This window comes from Agelaius phoeniceus, chromosome 6 (genome assembly GCF_051311805.1).
Source record: "Agelaius phoeniceus isolate bAgePho1 chromosome 6, bAgePho1.hap1, whole genome shotgun sequence".
Classification (NCBI taxonomy): domain Eukaryota; kingdom Metazoa; phylum Chordata; class Aves; order Passeriformes; family Icteridae; genus Agelaius; species Agelaius phoeniceus.
In genome coordinates, this window is record NC_135270.1 from 30078140 (window position 1) to 30097739 (window position 19600).

The following is a 19600-nucleotide window of genomic DNA, read 5'->3' on the forward strand; positions in this document are numbered from 1 at the left end:
AAGCTCTATTCCATGCATCACAAGCCTACATATCGCAGCTTAGTTAGTGGAAGTTGCTCATCAAAAGGCAGAATATGGCGTCCCTATGCAATTCAAATGATTATTCTCAGTCATGAAACAGGGAAGAGAAAGGGATGGACAACATTTTCCACATTCCTTCTAGTCTGTAACCCAAGCAATGGTAACAGAGGACTGATGGCCAAGAGAAACTCTGAAACAGAATCTGCCCACTAAGTGTTTGGAACCTCTCCCCCCTATTTGAGGATCAGCAGTTCCCTCTCGATATGATTCCAACTATCATTAACTAGACCAGTGGCCAAGAAAAACCTTAGAAAAACAAGTTATTTCATCTGCCCTACTTCTCCATCTTTCTTATCCCAACACACCTTCCCTTCCCCTTACTATAACTCTATCAGAGGCCCTCCCATAAGAAAGCCCTCACTTTTTTCAGCCTCTCAACCCCATCTTTAATCAACATCTCAGTGGCACAGAAAGAGCACACTTCTTCCACTCTGAATAGGGTAAAATTACATTATTTTAGTTTGTCACAAGACTCAGAATAGAGAAAAAAATCTATTAGGCCAATGCTCTTATAGCAGTGAATCAAATTTAACTTCAGACTGACAAGGGCTGCCACATAGCCTACAGAGCCAATGCCAACAGATTCATTGAACAGAATCTCAATAGTCTATGCCTTGCACAGAAGGAATGTTGCACACAAACAGTCAGCTTCCTTCCCCTTAGCCACTTCCAGTGTATGGGGCAAAGTGGCCCAGTTTACAGAGCCCTGGCACATGCTCTGGGTCTATACTCAAGCAGTGAGCAGTATGGTCCTCTGCAGCAGTTACTCAGGTACAGGGCCCTGCTCACATTCATTCATTTACTTCATCCAGAGGTAACAGAACTCCAGTGCCAGCCCAAGAGGGGAGTCCAGGTGCCCATGGCAGAGCAAGTTATCTGCCTACACACACCAGTTTCTGTATGACTTCCTCCACCTGCATGAAGACTCTGCCAGCAGCACTGGTGGGTTGCTTGTCTAGGCTTTACTGCCAGACTCTACTTGCCAAAATCCTGAGCCAACCCTTAATGATGCAGCCTCTGTTACTATAGTAACTGGTTTTATTTTCCTATCTCTAGGCTCAGACCTTGGGGGGAAGTACTTAAGTTTGTTCTCATTTCACACCTACCACTCACTTGCCTGCTGCATAGGTACGTGCCACTCCAAATGAAAACCTCTGTCAGTGGGCCCTCAAAAGCAGCTGGCCCAGCCACAAGGCAGTGGGAGGCAAAAATGCACAAACCCAACATGCAGGCATATCCTTCTGAGCAGGCTACAGCTGGGAGACCACCAGTGAAGAGTTTGACAGCCCAGGCAGTTGGAGGCTTACGAGGCCTTCCAGGCCACTGCTCTAAGGACACACTCAGAACAGAAACATCTGAGAGTCACAGAGTGGGTCAAGTTGGGAAGGACCACAGTGGCTCATCTGGTCCCACCTCCCTGCTCAAGCAGGGTCTTCTTAGAGCACATGACACAGGATTGCATCCACACGGTTCTTGAATATCTCCAGTGAGACAGACAGGACATCCTTCCACCAAGGGTGGTCCCTCCACCAAGGGTGTTATTCCAGGCTGCTGCCGATGCCTTGGCATCATCCAGTCAGGCTCAGGCCAGTCTCCAGGGTACCCTGGAAGTGCCACACAGACTAAAGAGTGAATCCCTCCATAAACCAAAGCCGGTTTACTCCATCGTCACCCGCAACACTGTAGGACTGCACTTTCAGCATGAAGGCCTTCTACTCAGACAACACAGACTTTCCTTGGAGCAGCTCTTGTAGAAAACCATAATAACCATATTTGTCACCTCAACTTTTTAAGAAATAGCATTGGTCAGAGGGCAGGCCCACTATATGAGGCAATGTTTTCCTCACCCAAGAAGCAGATGACTCTTTTCTAAAACCCATTAATATTGCTAACATTATCAATATTGTTACTGCAGCATCCCACAAGAGCCTAAGTTGCATAAGGAACCTACTTTAATAAAGAGAAAAAGCATCCAGGATATGAGGCATGAGGCTGGTTTCAAGGTAAGGCCTTATCCTGGGAAAGCTGCTCTCAGGCTCAACAGCTGCTGATAGCCTGTATGAGGCAATATACAAAGAACTCTTTTGTATGGTGGGTGGTTTTCACTGTCCTGAATAAAACTTTACACCCTGGTGTGACTAGCTATGCTTTCCTGTTGTTACTCTCCTAAAGCTACAATGCCTCCTCCCCTCAACACAAAAAAAAAAAAAAAAAAAAAAAAAAAAAGAGAGAGCAGAGAGTTGCATTCTTAGTCAGGGTTTTGGTGCCAGAATACTTCTTCCTCATACCTACAAGCAGTAAAGTCATCACACACAGAAAGCTTCACATGGTTCACAGATAAGCTGCTGAACACAAGTTGTGACTGCTCATGTGAGCCAGTCAGAAGAGACAGGCAGCTACATATTACTTCCATCACATCCTGGTAGTTTCGCTGCAAAAGCAAACGTATCAAACTAACCTCCCACCTTATCCAGAAAGCTCCAGCATGGAATAGATTCACCCACATCAATAGCAGCCTTCCCTGTTAGAGCAAGAACTACACAAACAAGAGCTTCTCACAAATGAGCATAGGAATCTTAGAGTCCCACCAATGCAATGACAGTAGTGAAGCTTGTAAGCTTCATAGTTCAAGTCACAACAGCTGCTACTCTGCCAGAGTATCACCTGAGGACCGAAGCAGTAAACTACTCTCATGGCATACCAAGCTCAGCTCAAGGTCTGCTGTGCCACAAAGTCCCTGGACGGTGCATCAGTACCAGAGAGATCATGGCAGCTGCCAGGGGACTCTGACAGGAAGCCACCACACTGTCACACAGGATGCTTAAGTATGACAGTCAGCACAGCAGCCTTCAGGGATCAGCTTTAGTTCCACCTGCATTGCTTCCATGTTTAGCTTTTAATGTTAGCATAAAGCTTATTGTGTAACACTTAACTGCACTGTCAGATGTGCCAGCACCAGAAGAACTGGGATTCACCAGCCAAGTGAGAGACAAATGGGGTTTTGTTTGTTTGGGGTTTTTTTGACATAGTAATGTCGCAATTAGTTTGAGATGGCAGGATAAGAACATCTAAGATATTTAAATAGCAGTATTAATATTTTAGAGCTACTACACTACTGAAATGAGTTTACAGTCATCTTACCAATTGCTTCAGGCCATCTGGAAATGAAAGAAGCCAAGAGAGCATCTGCTCTGCACTGTGAAGATTACCTTAGCACACTAGAGCTAGAAAGTAGAAAACTAGTCCAAGAGGTTATCATTGTAGGTGTTCCACCAGCTACAGAGCTTGCTGCCACCACCAGCAAAAATACATGAGCAGCTTCTTTTTCTGTACCCAATCTTTTGCTGGCCAGAAATCTTTCATTAACAGCACAGCTCATTAACATGAGTGGGAATATTCTTGTAGCTAACTCTGAAGCTCAGGCAGTTAAAACACCAACTCTAAGACTACAAAAAGCAAGTAAAATCCTACAGTATTTTTCTGTTTAGAACAGGGCCTTCTGTTCCAACAGGAACATAATGTTTAATACTTCTCTACACAAGAATTAATCCTGTTCTTCAACAGCGTTGCATACTGTTTAAAAAACACAAGTCAGAGCAGTTTCTTTAGTACACATAAATGAACTCAGCTGACATTAAAGGTCTAAAAGGAGCAAGGAGAAGGAGAAATAAGCAACATAGCTCCATATATAATTTTAGTTTCCACCTGGGTAAAAAACATCGCTCACCCAACCAAAACAAGTTATCTGTTTGCCATAGAGCAACAAATCTGTCCTATCTCTTTTCTAAAGACTTGCCTTTGGGTACCTGTTTCGTCATTAAATTAATCTCTCCAATGGTACAGAAATCTAAAAGCATTAAAGTGCTTCAGTCACTAGTTACTAGTGTAGATCTTTGCAATGTAGAATGGCAATTAATCTCAAACAAGAAACAAAATTCAGTCATTGAAAACCTATCCTAACATTCATTTTTCTATTCTAGACCTCCTATGTATGAAGCTCTCTGCCTTATATTCTTATTACACATGCTTGCATAATTTCTTCCCACCATAAAGAACACAAACTTCCTAATTTTGGTAAGCATAAAGACACCTGCTTTGTGGAACCCTTCCTGTGGGGCTGCAGTGAACACAGAGCAGAACACGCTCCTTGTGCCACTCCTGCATAAGCTGCAACACTGCTGCCTCCTCCCAGAGGGGACAACAAAGCTGCAGGAGTCTTTTCAGCACTTTTTACCAAGACTCTTTGGTGTTCTAGCTAGTAGTCAACTGCAGCAGGAAATTCCCAGTGCTCTGTGGCACTCCAATTTATGCACTGGAATCTGTTGGTAGCATCACAATTTGCTATTTACTACCTTCCTTTTTAAGGGCACTGAACTGTAAGGTCCTCCCTCATCTCCAATCAGCATGCCTTTCAGAAGAGGATATGACACATTTCCATGCATGAAATAGGAAGAGGTAGAGTGACTACCCTGTCCCCTCCTATCATCTTTTTGTCCTCTGAAGTCACTGGAGGGGTGCAGGTCCCCAGTCTTCCAGAAATCCAAGCCCATCCAAAATGTAGGACATCTTTTGACTGCTGCAGTCTCATTGTGTGCCTTCTGCAAGCATCCACCATTTCCTCTGTGCTAGCATTTGTCATTACTGCCACCAACAGTTCTCTGCCATACATAAAGTTCATAATGGTCAGGAGTTATGGAGTTTTCTCACTCAGAAAGCAGAGAGCCAACAGAGATCTTTCCCTGAACTAGAAAAAACAAAGGTCACACTTAATTGTCCAGATGGAGGAAAACAAAGCTTTTTGGCACAATCTGTTTAATCTGCTATGAAAAAGTACTGCTTAAATGCACCACACAGTAGGAGATGCAAGAGCCAACCTGGTCAAGCTCCCCATCTATCACTTTGGGTTCAAGGAGAGATGCAAGAGCCAACCTGGTCAAGCTCCCCATCTATCACTTTGGGTTCAAGAAACAGCAAGACCTGCCTTGTCCCACACCCCAGATCTCATGCCAGCAGAGAGAAAGAGGCACACAGGAAGATAAAATGAACAGCAAATAAAGCCTGATTATCTTTTTCCAGAAGGTAGCATCCTTCAAACAGACATCTTTCAAGTATAGTCCCGTGATGCTCTTTTGAGCTACAAAAGTAGAAGTGACCAGGTGATTGTGTAACACAGCAGAAGCTTTACTAGAGTCTGTCAAGTAAGGAAACAAGTCACACAGCAGCCCTGTCCCATTTCTAGGACATGATATTAGACTTCCTATGGGGCTTCACTTGGGACAGTTGTCAGTAACTGTCTTTGGGCAACAGCATACATGCAAGAGCCAGATGTTTCCTACAAGTCACTGACACCAAGCCTAAGGAATTCACATCACTGCTCATAGTTTCATTATAACAAGAAACAGCAAGCTTCATACATCTTTTGAGAGCCAGAAGTTCCCCAACAGACCTGTAGGTACTAGCTGCATTTTTAATTTACCTTGGTATTCAAGTAATTATCCTGAACTCAATCTGAAAGTTTCATCCCTTATTGGCCCAAGGGATGTAGATATACCTATTTCTCTTCGATATCTCCAGTTTTTCAACATTTTCTGCAAATAGTAGTAACCATTCTCTTCTGTTTATGTATTTAGTAACAGTACTGGCTGCCTATCTTAGAACACTACAGTAGCAAGAGAAATGCAAGGAGGAAGATCTAGAACTTGATTCAAGCATTATTGCTGCTCATCTGAATTCACTGAGTAGGACTAAAAATTGTTGTTCACCTTTAAAAGAGTTTCAGCTTGCAAATATCACAGTTCTAGTACTTACCATACAGAAAAGAGTGCAAAAGAGCAGGTATCACACTTAGCACTTGAACAAGAGCAGATCCCCAGAACTGCAGCACTGACACCTGGCCAGGGAGACTTCCTGACAGGAATACACTCTTGATCGCAAGTCCACACAAGAAATACATATTGGCGTAACCTGGTAGTCATTATTTAAGAAATTAATAATAAAGTATTTTTGTTTTTATTGGAACCTAAAGCATGCCACATTTATACTAATGACAGCTTTACGGGCAATGTCTAATCGCTGCAAGAGATGAAGGTCAGGGGCTTATATCAATCAACCTGGTTGCAAGCAAGCAAACCAAACTCTTCACCTTCACATGACACTTTGAGGGGCAAAAATACAGATTTCATGAGTAAGACATTGTGGAAATATACAGCTTTCCTTTTAAGAACTCATAAATTAAAACACTAGGTTAAAACTTTAAGGCACATCTTCCAACAGAACTACAGATGTTAGTGTTCACAGCTGATATTCTCCCCAGTCATGAAGGAAGAAATAGCAAAGTCAGTGTACTTACTTCAAGCAAAAAGTAAATCAGTAGTTCTTTGTATTTGGTTTCCCACTCCCCTGAAATAGCTCCCACTCCAAGACAACATAGCACAGGGAACAATTAAACTGCCTTGTAAAGTACAGTACAAAAAATGGTATATATGAAAACTGTTTGGTACACAGGCTCATTGGACAACATGCACTACCATCAGGATTTTTTTTGTTTTGTTTCAATTGCGCTTCATTAAAGCGGTTAGATACTTGTGCTGATGAAGACCCTAGCTACCCAGCAAGACTCTTACTTATCACCTTTAAATTTCCTCTCTATTTGAAATCACTCTGATCTTGAGGTTTATGCCTGATATCAGGTAATAAAGATATATGCATAACCCCCCTGTGTTTCCCGATCTTTTAAAGCAGGTCTCAGTAATTTACAGCACACACCAGTTCTGACTTAGAACTAGTGAGATCAGAACTAGCAGTTGCTGTTACACATCTGGCCATAAAAGAACAGCTGAACACAACAACATCAGTGCAGCCAGTAGTATGCTTTCCATAGCTCTGAGAAACATTTAATAGCCTTCATGGTCAAACACTTCCATAAGAAAAAAAAAAAAAAAAAAAAACCAAAACATTTCACTCAAGTCCCTTGTTGTAATACTTTGGCCAAGTAGGGATTTCAAAGACTCCTAGTCTTGCCTAACTATGGTCTAAGTTAATTAGGTACTACACTTCAAGCATTTTAGATAGCATTTAGATGTGCAAAAATGCACATGGCCAATGCATCCAACAAGCCTGCAGAGTGGCAAGTTTATTCCACTTACCCAGAGCTATGCAGCAGCATTGGCTGAAGAACAGCTACTGTTTTGCAGCTTTATAATTGAAAACTCTCACGCTACTCCGTAATGATGCTGCAGTGGTAACACTCACTCACTGGGAGAACCATATTTAGAAAAATGTTGGGTTCTCCCCCAGAGCAATGTAATAGTTTGGTAAGTGAAATGAACAGCCCCAGCAAGAGTCAGGCATTGTCAGATTAAAAAAAAACAGAGCTAGACTCCTACAGGGAGAAACCTGGGCTGAAGGGATCTAGCTTTATTGGAAGGATTCATTTAATCCCTGCTTGAGAACATAAAAGAAGAAAAGTCCTAAAGCTATGTGCTGGAAACAGGGGCTATATTAAATGCAAGTCAAGCAATATAAAAACAGAGCCTGCCAACCTCCCCCCTCCCGTGTTTTTCTGCAATAAATACCAACAAGTTAATAACCGGTGTAAGAACTTCTCGCACGCAGCCGATACCCGGCTTTTAATAAGCGAGCGGGGCAGGCCCTGGCGAGGGTCTGCGCCCAGGGGTCGCGGGGCCGGGGGCGCTGCCCGGCGGCCGGGGCTCCACCTGCGGCGCTGACAGGGCGCGGGGGCGGCGGGCCGGGGCAGGGCGCTGCAACCTGCCGCGCCCGCTCACTTACCCGGGCCAGCTCACTTACCCGGGGCCCCGTGGATCGATGGCTGCGAGCCGGCGGCAGATGCACCAGCAGCAGCGCCAGCAGGAACGGGCGAGCCCCCGCGCTGCGCCAGGCCCGCGGCATCATCGTCCCTCGGGGCAGCGCGGCTCTGCGGCCACCAGAGGCGGCTCTCCGGGGCGGTGCGACGATACCGGTCCCGCGGCAGCAGGTTCCCCGCCTCGGCCATGGGGATGCCCGTTATAAAGCCGCGGCGGGGCGGGGCCGGCCGGCACTGACCGCGCCGTGCGCCTATCGCCGTGCGGCCGCCGCCAATGGCGGGGCCGCACCGCCTCTCGCCCGGCCCCTCGCCACCGGGCGGGCGGCGGAGGGCGCGGGGCGGGCGGCGTCCCCGTGCCCGCGGCGGCACCTGGAGATCCCGGCGGCACCTGGAGCCCGCGGCGGTCGGGCGTGTGTGCGGGTGCCGGGCAGCCCCCGCGGGCCGCGGGGTACGGCCGGCCAGCGCGGCGAGCGCTCCCCGCGGAGCTGCCGGGCTGCGCCGCCCGCCCCAAAGCCGTGCAGGGCATAGCCGGCCCCAGCCCCGGGCGGGGGCAGTGACAGCTGAGCCGTGCAGGCGGGCCGGCTAGCGAGCAAGTAAATTGGGCGTAGGCAACCACCGCATGGTCACAAACCGTGTTCATTTGGTCCTGGGGCCAAGGCTGCCACAGGAGCAAGCTCGTGTCTCAGGGAGAGCAGATCCTCCTGTCACCTCCGAGCCGAGGCATGGCCGAGCCACAGCCACAGAGTCTACCTCTCCCTGAAGATCTTCCTCTGGGTTCCCAGCTGCACAAGTAGCCCCAGAGCCCATTGCTTTGTATTGCCCAGCAAATCCTTCAAATCTCATGCAGGTGATGTGTTTGGGTCTTTAGTAATACATTGCACAAGGGAAAATATCCCAAGTCCAAGTTTGGTACCTCTTGAGATGACAAGCCCATAGAGACTGCATGTGGGTCCCAGTTCATCCCAGCACCAGGCACTCCTAGTAATGGGAAGTTTGGGTAGAAAGTGAGCATCGTCATACAACGGGCAAGTTAGTGCAGCTGTGGAGCAGAAGGAAGAGAAGAGGGGAAAATGGAGATACATCTACCAGCAAGGCTCAGCATCTACAGGCATGTCTAAAGAGGGAGCAGTACATGGCATTGCAATGGCAGCAAGCTGTTGGCCTGAGCATTGGAGGCAGCGAGTAATGCCAAGCCCTCTACCTGAGAGAGGGACTGAGCAATGGAGATATCTTGTGAACTAGACTGGCTTGCATTTACATCAAGTCCTTAATTTTCAAATTACCAGTTTGAGTTTGATGTAGGGCAGGGCTGAGGCCCAACATATTGCAGAGTAATATGCATGGGAGGCCATTGCTGTGCATATAATAGTGATAATAACCTTTAGGTAGGACTGTTTTGTGGTGCTTTTATGGAAACACACAAAACATGACATTTTTTCACACAATGTATTACCTTTCTTTACTCAGTGACCTTACAAGAGGCAATAATCACACTTGCAAAAATTCCCTGGAGTGTATCCGCTAGGTATGGGGAGGGGCTGCTACACCCACACAAAGAACCTTGTTACACAGTAGAAGTCATGTAATTCTGGCATCTTATCAGAGCAAAGCAGAGTGGGTAGGTATAGCGGTTGCTTTAATCTTTCTTTTCCTGAAAAAAAAAAAAAAAAAATCAAAAATGCCAATATGTAACATTTTGTCATTAGCCTAGACAGGATAAGCCGTTTGTTACTCACAGGGAGCTCTGCCAGTATTCATTATTCTTGGCTTACAGATTTCTCTGGGACTCCAAACACAGCGCTCCATACAAACCTACCTTAGTCCTAACCCTCACCACTCTGCCAGCCTGGTTCTAAGCTTTGCCAGCTCTTCTACAGTATGGCCTGTGGTATCCTCTGATTTTCCATTTCAAAGTCTCTCTGATCCACACCTGAACGCATGCCATTCCACATGACACAAGCAGAGAGACCTTGAAAGGAAGAGGAGGGGAAGAGCTGGGAAATCTGAATATGAGTGTCCTTGTGGATATCAGGATCAGCTTGGTTGAGGTTGGGCAAGTTATACCTGTGCATGCCTGAATCTCTGAAAAGACAGGCCGAATCTAGTACAGTTTTGTTGAGGCAGTGATCCCGCCACTCAAGTACCACATCACCTCATACTTAAGTTTTGATTAAATTCCAGTCCAGATAACAATATTACACTTGCCTACATTCTCCTCTCCAGTTTTGTAGGGGGATTTTTGCATCTGACCTATTTTGTGTTTTGCCTTCATGTGTTCTTTATCACTTGTACTTTAAACATGAATGCCTTTCTTTGGTGTATTTTTCACACACAAACACAAGGATGTCAGGATCTCTATGCTAGAGGTTTGTTACCACCATGAAAAAATAATTGCTTTCTTAATCCCTAATAGAGAATACCAGCTACACTGGAAACCTCTCCACCAATGCCTATGAGGCTCTGACACCAGCAGCACCTTAACACCAACTGGAAGTTCCAGAGAGGGTCAGAAATTCCCAGTTACAGAAACCTTTGACCCCTTCATGGTCAAAGCTGTTCATAACCTTGCCACACATACTCCCAGCCATGGCCAGGCATTTCTGTGTAGTGAGAAATATTTCCCTTGTGGATAGTAACTGCCTTAGTGCAGAAGACAGTTCATTGCCTGGCTTATGTATCACCCCTAAATTTTACTGAGCTATTCCAAGCCCAAAAATCTCAGCAAGTCACCATTCAGGAGGCTGGAGGGATATCCAAGCTCTGTTTAAAGACACTATTAAGAGAGAAAATACATGGATCTTTTCCAGTGGTCACTTTCACAGCTGAAAATGTGAGTCTAACTCTTTGGCACACTGTGCCTGGTACTCTAGTTTGTATAGGTGCACTTTACTGGTGTGTCATCAAATAAAAATCTAGGTAAATAGAATAAACTACAGAAACAGAATGTTTTGGGCCATTAAATTGTCTGTTGTTTGTCTCATGTTGCTGGCAAGTAGGAAGTGCCTGCACTGGGCATCAGTGGCATCACAGAGATATTGAGGAGCCAAGAGAAGGCTACTCACCAACCATAAGAGGAATTGGGCACCTAATCTTGTCACTTGAACTCTTCTGAAAAACCCTGCCATCATTCAGAGTGCCAAATACTGCTGGCACAGTGCCACTTCCATCAGTGATGTCTCCCTAGCAAACTTGCCCAGAGTCTGTAACTGAAAACCACAAAGAGAGAGGGACACAGAACTGGGAGGGAAGTTGTTCTTCACGTCCAGGCATTTGTATACCAGACCCAACACATGGATCCTTCAGAGGAAGATGTAAGTTGAGCCATAATGAATTCAGCTATGCAGTGATGGTAAGGTAGCACTGAAACTGGTGCCGTTGGGGCTTGCTGTGTGCATGAGATCCAGCCTACGACTTGCACCTCTGAAGACTTACCCCAACCTGTGCCCATCTGTATTGATTAATATCTTGTTGCCATGGTGCTCGCATATCATGTGCATCACCACAAACTCATGGCACAGGACGTGTATATTGGTGGTCTTGACAGCTGTTCAGGGAGAACTGTTTGATTGCTTTGATTATTTGCCTCTGCTTCTACTTGTCTTGTCCTCAAACAAGTTTCAGAAGATCACTGTCCTCTTTTAAACAGTATTGGCACTCAGAACCATCATGGGATTTATCTGCCACAGTTTTCATCAGGGCACGAATCCCCTCTTGCACATGTTTAGTAGAAATGATTATTCAACTTTCAATAGAAAATAATCTGCAGCCTCCAAATATGAAGTAATTGCTTTTAGGGACTAATTTACTATTAGAGGTTCTTTTTTAAGTCAGTAGATGCTACAATCACTCCTGCAAGAGGTTTAGATGTCACTTCTTGTCACAATTTAAAAAGAGGCAGAGAAGAACATGGGAAATTTGCTGTAAGATTTGTTTTTGTGGATTGTAACAATGCAGAATTTAGAGCTTTTTGTTGGTTTGTTTGTTTGTTTGGGGGTTGTTTGTTTTTTTAACTTTGTGCCCATTGAATCATTTGGACCATTTAATCAGAGAATTATCCATTGCTGCCAGGTCTTAATTACCGAGAACCTGTAGTAGCAGAACCTTTTCTACCATGCTGACACCTGCAAATCTCCATCTAGAGGCAAGTTTGGTCAGTCCAGAGTAAAGACTGAAAAGCCACAGCTGAGCACATTCATGACCCTATGAAGAATAGCAATCACTCTTCAGTCACCCTAAAATGAGGTGGAATACCATTTCCCCAGTTTCCCAGACATAGGTAGAGTTAGGGGAGTGGGGGGCGGGGGCTAAGTTTGACTCACTGATTATGAGGGTGGAAATCAGACATCATTGGGTTCAAAAAGTTTCAAATCACAGCATACAACAATTTTACAGTGTCACCCCACTGTCAACACAGCTTTTTACTACATCTGGCACTTTACTGCATTCCTTTCTTTTTTGTTTTCATAATAATACTGGTGTATGGCAAACCACCTCTTCCCATGATGGAATAACAGTCAGTTGCTGCTAACTGCAAAATATTCACACTTTTTAAGAAGCAGAGATACATTGCTTTGGGGTGTTCAGCATGTTCTGGGGTGTATTTGCTGGATTATGTCAAAAAAAGAGAGGCTCAGCTTTTTATGGAAGCCAATTATATGTATGCATAAATACATATATATGCTTGAATGAAACAGAAAACCTGTTAGTAAAAAATAAGTGTCTTATTGGGCTTTTCATCCTGGAAGCTCTTTGCAGAATATTCACTTATACTTGAATGAAAAGCTTTGTCAAAAATATTACAGGATTTCAAACCTTTTCCCATGAAATCCATTTAGAGTCTGCCACTTCATTCATTATACTTCATACAGAAATTCTGTTCAGACTTTTTCTCTAGAAAGTATATTAAATTGTATTGGTCCTGGCTGTGCTACTTTGGTTTCCCAAAGAGTTGCTAGTAGTCCTGATTAGTTCCCACCACTGCCAGACCCTCACCTCTCACTAGTGCCCATCCATCTGATCCTAATAACCCAGTCATACCTTCATGCACCTATATTATTCCATCATGGGAAGAGACTGTTGGCCATACCCCAGTATTACTATGAAAACAGAACAAAATGAAACCAAAAAGAAAGGAATGCAGTAAAGTCCAAAATGTAGTAAAGAGGCAGTAAAGCTCATTTGATCTTCAGTATATTTTTTCATGGTACTTCAGCACATACCTATTTTTAAGGGTGGAACCACTACAATCACATAGCTGAAGTTAGTCTGTAATCTGCCAGCTCTTTGAAAACAAGGATAATCTCATTGTTTGGCGTTTTTACTCTTACTCATGTTTTGCAAATTATAGGCTATAATGCTAAAAATCAATATGGGGCCCGCTGCAGTGGTCGTAAATGATGGGTATATATGTAGCACTGGAAAATTGAATGACTCTTCCCAATATCTATCTAATAGATTTCTAACGTAAATTGTGCACTCCTTTGAATTCTGTAAAGCAAATATAACATCACTCCAGGCTCTAAACAGAATGCCAATCGACCATATCTTTAACCTTTAGAATCTTTAAAAGTACTTAACAACCTGCCAATTTTTTTTTTTTATTTTGTCAGCTATGAGTTTGAAGTTGGGTTGGACTCCATATGGACTCCAGAAAAGAGATCTGTTCCAACTTCATTTATCAATCTTATCAAGTCAAGGATTCCTTCTGCTCATCCTGTCTACCTGGGTGGGATAGATGGAAAGTGGGTGGGGAAAAAACAACCTCTGCACTGAAATTTTTTGAGGACTTGGTACTCTGGGCTGCAAATGTGAAGGAGAGCAGCTGGTGGATCCCCCATACATGAGAACTCTCTGCCCATGCCAAGTGGGCTCACCATCAAAAGTGCAAAAGAAGTGTGTGTGGGAATCAGGCCAGGGCTCATGGAAGGCAAGGTCTCTTGCCTAACCTCCCTTCCATGTGATCCTCCACCAGCACAGACAACAACAAAAAGGAGAAGGAAGCAACTGAGGACCAGGCCCAGTGAATTCAAAAAGTTATGATATTGGGGCTATATTTTGTTGCTTGAGCACATTTACCTTTTCTCGCAGAAACGCTCAGATGAATGCAGTGAAGTATTTTGTCTCACGGGTTAGCACACCCCTCATCTGCCTCTCTCCATTAGCAGTCCGTATCTTCAGGAAACTCAGAATCAGATTTATGTTCTAAATTGCATGAAACAGCTCAGAAATATATTCCAGCAAAGAAGTCCTGATATCAAATTAGGCACTCTTTGTGTTCTCAGTTGCGGAGGCAAAATGGTGACGAAATAGCAGAATGATGTTCATTCTAAGATGCCCTGATCCCACAATTTTTCATCAGGGCCAAGAGTAACACTTGTTATCGGACAAGCAAAGTTTGTTTTTTCTTCCCTACCAGTTTCTTAGCACTGATTTAAGTTTCACACTGACACCAGCAAAACAGCACTTAAATCACAGCCCTGAGAACCAGCTACAAGTATCCAAAGCTGAGCAGAGTTCAAACCTCAGCCGTGTGCTGATACAGAGTCTTTTCTGTTTTAAATTGCCCACCCACTCACTATTCCCAGCTGCTGAGCCACATAGCGTTCAAAGACCACACACAAGGTGCAAGAGCAATAGGGGCCTGTTGAAAATTAAAGTGCAACAGCTTAGTCAAGAGGACAGACTTCAGCATTGCTGCCTAGAAAATGGGGGCAAGGAATGAGACAGAAGGGCAGACACAACCATGGGAGATCTGTACAGAAAGCAGTGGGAATCTACACTGGAGTCTATTTTGCAGAAATCCCCTATCCTCAGCTCAACAGATAATAGAGACACACAGATCTTCCTATATGAACACAGGCAAGAATCAGCTCAGAAAAAGAGCTGCTGCTTTCCAGATGCTAGACAAGATACTAGGGTCTCAGGATTTGTTCTCAGCTTGTCTGAAAGCACATAGAGCTGGTCAAAAAACCCTCTCTGTGCCTTATTTCCCCTTCTTGAGCAAGTGTAAAGAAGTATAAACCATGTTTGCTATGCCCCGTTGCCCCCCAACATACAGCAAAACTGTCAAAGAGCTCTGGTTTCTTCCCTCCAGTGCTGCTGATGAAGGGACCTTGCTCTGAAATGCCATATCGTAGTGTCATTTGTCACTCATTTGAATGCCATATAGTAGTGTCACCCATTTCTCTTCACCCGTTGTAAGAGCACATTGCTATTGAAAACTACAGAGTGTTGCATTACCACTCAGTGGTGGCACAAAGGCAGAAGTGGGCCATCACACATCACAGTGCAACACAGCCCTTTTTAGAAGAGTGTGGTCCTCCTAGTGACTCCAGACTAGTACTCACAGGGTCTGAGGCAAACTGGTGAAAACAGAACATATCCTGAACCTATCTGCTCATATGGCCAAGTTTGCAAAGAGTTTGCACAAGAAGAGACTGTTCACCTCAAAATGTTTTAAAAACATTCTTGGGTTTTGTCCTGTTACTTCTATACATATAGAATACGTCTTTATACATCAAGATTTTGTGCTTCGTCACTAACCAAGGCTAAATGCTTAAAGGCTGAGTCAAGCTGTACTCTAAGTATGGGCTGTTTAATCCATAACTAAATGAAATGGCCTCACTGCTGAGATGAGGCAATGTTTTAACAGCACACAGCACAGCCCAGCAGTCAGAACAAGAAACAACCAAGGTGGTTTCTAACAAAGTGCTCAGCGTGTTTGAAGAGGCAGACTGCCAGCGCTCTATGGTGTCATCCTACTCCCTACTTCTCAGCTGGGACAGCAGCTAAGAAGAGAAAAAAGGAGGAAAGATGAAACACAACATGCCATGAACTTTCTCACTGCAGCTCTGATTACTACTAGCAAAAGAAAGCAAGCCAAGGAGGCACTGGAAGGAAAGACTCAGTGAAGTACCCCATACCAAGTACTCTGAGATGGTGGTTTGAACCCAGAACCACATAGCATAGCTAGCATGTGTTCCTGTAATGATCTAAAATAGAAGCACAGATACAAAAGTGCTTGCAGCACTGTCAGGCTCCTACCTGTGATCCCAGGTTTGGGCTTCAGAACACACACAACAATGAACAGAAAGATACCAAGACTGGAATTTTTGTAGTTAACTCTATTGCTCCATTAATTTCACCACCTTCTTAAAAAATGAGAAATACAAAATAAAATATAGGCATATGTGCACACCATTTTGATCTTTTGATTCCTGTCAGAAACTCAGTGCAGAATAAAACCTTCCAGCACACAATTGTTTGCATCCAGCTTTTTGAAATATCCCACTGTGATACATATCAACCTTTTCTTTTTGATTGATAGACTTTGCTAGGAAACACAGCAGAACAGATGTGTGTGCATGGGTGCCATCAAATTAATTTTAACGCTCTTTTTTTTCCTGCTCCCCCCTCCCACCCACATGCTTATAAAGTTATTCTGAAAGACATGAGAACTCTAAATAATGGGGGTAGGGAAAGTGGGGATTAAAGCACATCTGAAGAAAGTAGTATAAAATTGCACTGAAAGCAAAAAATCCTCCCACCATAACCTACCCTTGTCCACCCCTGTGTCAACAAATATGCAACCAATTAATGTAATTGCAGAGTTATTTATGGCACACAGGAAAGTGTAGTCAGGGACCCTGAGAAACAAGGTTGTAGGGATAGGAACGCCTGGGCTTCCCCCTCACCCCCTCCTTTGCAGATGTTTAAGTTGACTTGTGGTGTCCATGTGTCTCATAACCAACAGCCTGTCTACTTTGCAGGTGTTGCTTGCTGTATGGGGGCGGGTAAAGTGGATGAAAGGAGACCTGGAAAAAAGTTGGCGTCTTCTGATTTCAAACTGTGACCAAAAGATATTGGTTGGGTTTAGATATTCCCCCGCCTACTCCCACCAACTTTGCAGGCTACAAAAGCCCCATACTTAATCCCTTCAGATGACCCTTCCGACAGCAGCAACAACATTTGAACAACAGGGGCAAAAAAATTTCTTAGCTCCATGATTTGATTGTTCAGGGTGACAGTTTTGTTACTGTTCAGTGCCCTGCACAAGAGAGGTTTTAATTAGAGCTATTGAGTGGTTTGAATTGGCACAATTAGGGTCAGCATTAATGATTGCTGCATGTGTTCTTTTGAACAGTAAGGGCTTTTTTTTGCCCATGGACAGGAGGGGGTAGCAGCTAATGAACTAGGAGAGTGCAAATTATCTCTGCAAAGCTGGGGCAAGTGTAATACACACTGGGGATAAAGTGGAGAGCAGGAAGAGAGAACACAGCTTATGGGGCTGATCAAGATGACTTCTCAGGAATGTACTGAGCACCATCAGTCTCCAGTGCTTGCCATTTGCTTCCTCAGGTGTTAGGGCTGCATAAAGCACTGACAAAGATGTGTTTTTGTATTGCAAGGAACACCTCAGAAAGGCAAAGTATATTCAGTATTTTCATACTGAAAAATACAAAAGGAGAAGGGGAAAAGGCTGCAATCTGCTGAGAACAGTAGTCTACTTCAAAACAAGGATGTGCTCATGCAAATTGGTACTCCCATGAGTAGGCTTGTAGGGTTTACCCACCTCCCATTCAATTCAGTGTGATACTGGATCAGTTCAAAGGAACACAGCCACATAAGAGACAGACATATACATTTGTGTACAAAGACCCTGCTCTGTGTGTGTAGAAATGCCTCCCAAATACACACACCTGCTTTTGCAGCACGGCAGGTGGATGCCAGAGCCCCATGCATATGGCACCTCTGCCAAAGGCTGCTCCTTAGAAAAGAGAGTCCTCACAGAATGTGCCACTTGACTGAAAGAACAGACCTCCTGGGGGGCACACCTATGGTCTCCTCAGAACTTGTAGATCTCTAATGTGTTCATTACAGAGTCTCTTCCTGATCCACACAGTCCGTGAAACTCTTCAGAAATGCTCCCAGGTTGCAGGAGGAATACACTCCCACATAATTCCAGCATAGCCAAAGAGATTTCTCTTCCACAAACCTACTTAGTGACAATACCCATGTGGGTGCAGGGACTCGCTGGCAGCACAGGACCTGCCCCACTCTTGTGAAAAACCTCCATTGCTTCTGGCCTGTGCATGTCCTCCCCAAAGCATGTGCTATTTTTGCCTCAGGCCTACAACAAAGCTTTCAGAGTATTCTCCATTTACTAAAACAAGCCTTTGGTCAGGCATTATATTAGAACCACAGGCCTTGCTTTGCCTTCGAGGTACACAAAGGGTTTGTTCATGTGCCAGCTACCCAGTGGTGGAGCTGCCCTCCCCCAGAGAGACAGCCACTCCCCACTTATATGTGCAAAACATCTGTTTTTACTAATGGTGGGTTGACCCTCTGATACCTGAATCAACCTCTAAGTCCCTTCTGAGCTCCAAAAAGCCCAGATAGGACATCACTGGTAGGGGCACCCATGGGGCTGTCTCAGGTCTGGCGCTACCAGCTGAGCCAGATGCTGGCACTGATAAATACATATGCAAGCCATCAGGCCTGCTGTAAAATGTCCTGTCTCATTGCCCGCAGTAATAATGTCTCCTGAACGTGACCCAAAGATGGAGATACATTCCCAGGCACCATGCATCAAGGAAAAGGTTGATTCTTCAGGAAGTTTAGTTGGTAGAGCAGAAATGTATATGCTGTCAGAGGACTGATCCTCGTACATTTTTCAGAAAACATTTTCAGCCAAACTTTTTGCAGCCATCCCAGAGTGCGGCCACCAACACCTAACCACTAAAATTTTTGAGGCAGAGCATTGGCACCAGCCAAGACTGCACAGCCCACCAGCTCCTTCATTGGCAAAACAGGTAAAACTGTGTGCATGATTGGAGTGGAGAAGCTGGGTGGAATCCTGGGTGTGCAGTCTTGGCTGGGAACTAGCCAAATACTTCACCTTTTATATATGCAAAGGAAGACAAAGGTGCTCAAAATATGGAGAGAATGAGACTCTTTGGTGTGGTTAAAAGAGCTTTCTGTGCATTTTTATTATGAGATATTTTCAGATCTTTTAGTGTCTTACTCTCTCTCTAAACATTACATTCTCTTAAAAAAATCCAATTTCTCTGGCTTTTTAAAGTAGGTAATATAAATTATGTTGTTATTACCTAGGATGCACAGTAGCCCAACATATTTGGGAAATAGTTACAGGCCAAAATCTTGCCATGCAAACAGAGGTCAAACAGGCTGTTTGTGCATAAAGAGCTCATATTCACTAATAGGCTTAATCCAGTAGGAATTTAGTCTGCAACATGAAGATTTAAGCAGTGATGTTGCTGCAATCTATTTGAAGCCTATGGATGGATACAAATCTAATGGGCACTCACAGCTAGGATAATCTGACTTAGTTTTCAAGGCAGAAAACTAAGGTAGACCCATTCCCCTCCGGTGTGGGTTACCTACTCATTTGTGGCTCACAACAAGTTCTTTACCTTATTACAAATTTTGCAGTCCTCATGTCCAAGACGCATGACAGTCCATCTCATAAAGGATCTTTCCCCAGGCATGCCAACCTCCAGGGCATAAAGAGCCCAGCAGTGCCCAGCAGAGGTCTATGGCTGCCAGCTGGAGGTAAGCAGGTAGATGGCAGGAGGGTGAGAGCAGAGCTGCAGCAGTTGTCTCTCTTGGGAGCAAGCAGTGTGGCTGCAGGTGCTTCAGCTCACACAGCACCCCTGAATGGAGAGCACTTCTCCCTGC

The 19600-nt window shown here is 44.5% G+C and overlaps 1 protein-coding gene and 1 long non-coding RNA gene across 8 annotated transcripts in view; both read right to left on the reverse strand.

Annotated features, from left to right (window-relative positions):
- SMOC1 (SPARC related modular calcium binding 1) overlaps positions 1 to 8182 on the reverse strand; it is a 128867-nt gene extending 120685 nt beyond the window's left edge. For 2 of the 7 annotated variants that reach the window (XM_077180284.1, XM_077180282.1), the window contains exon 1: positions 7888 to 8175. In XM_077180284.1, coding sequence (XP_077036399.1) covers positions 7888 to 7992 — 105 coding nt within the window. In that variant the 5' untranslated portion in view covers positions 7993 to 8175. Of the gene's footprint in view, positions 1 to 7887 lie in introns of all 7 variants that reach the window. The other 5 variants (XM_077180285.1, XM_054635525.2, XM_077180286.1 and 2 more) reach the window with 5 other exon arrangements.
- A 522-nt stretch (positions 8183 to 8704) lies between these two features.
- Positions 8705 to 19600, reverse strand: part of LOC129121980 (uncharacterized) — a 30165-nt gene continuing 19269 nt past the window's right edge. Inside the window, exons 5-6 of the long non-coding RNA XR_013182796.1 lie at positions 9357 to 9554; positions 8705 to 8942 (exon numbers count right to left, since the gene is read on the reverse strand). This is a non-coding gene — a long non-coding RNA (uncharacterized LOC129121980). The remainder of the gene's footprint in view (positions 8943 to 9356; positions 9555 to 19600) is intronic.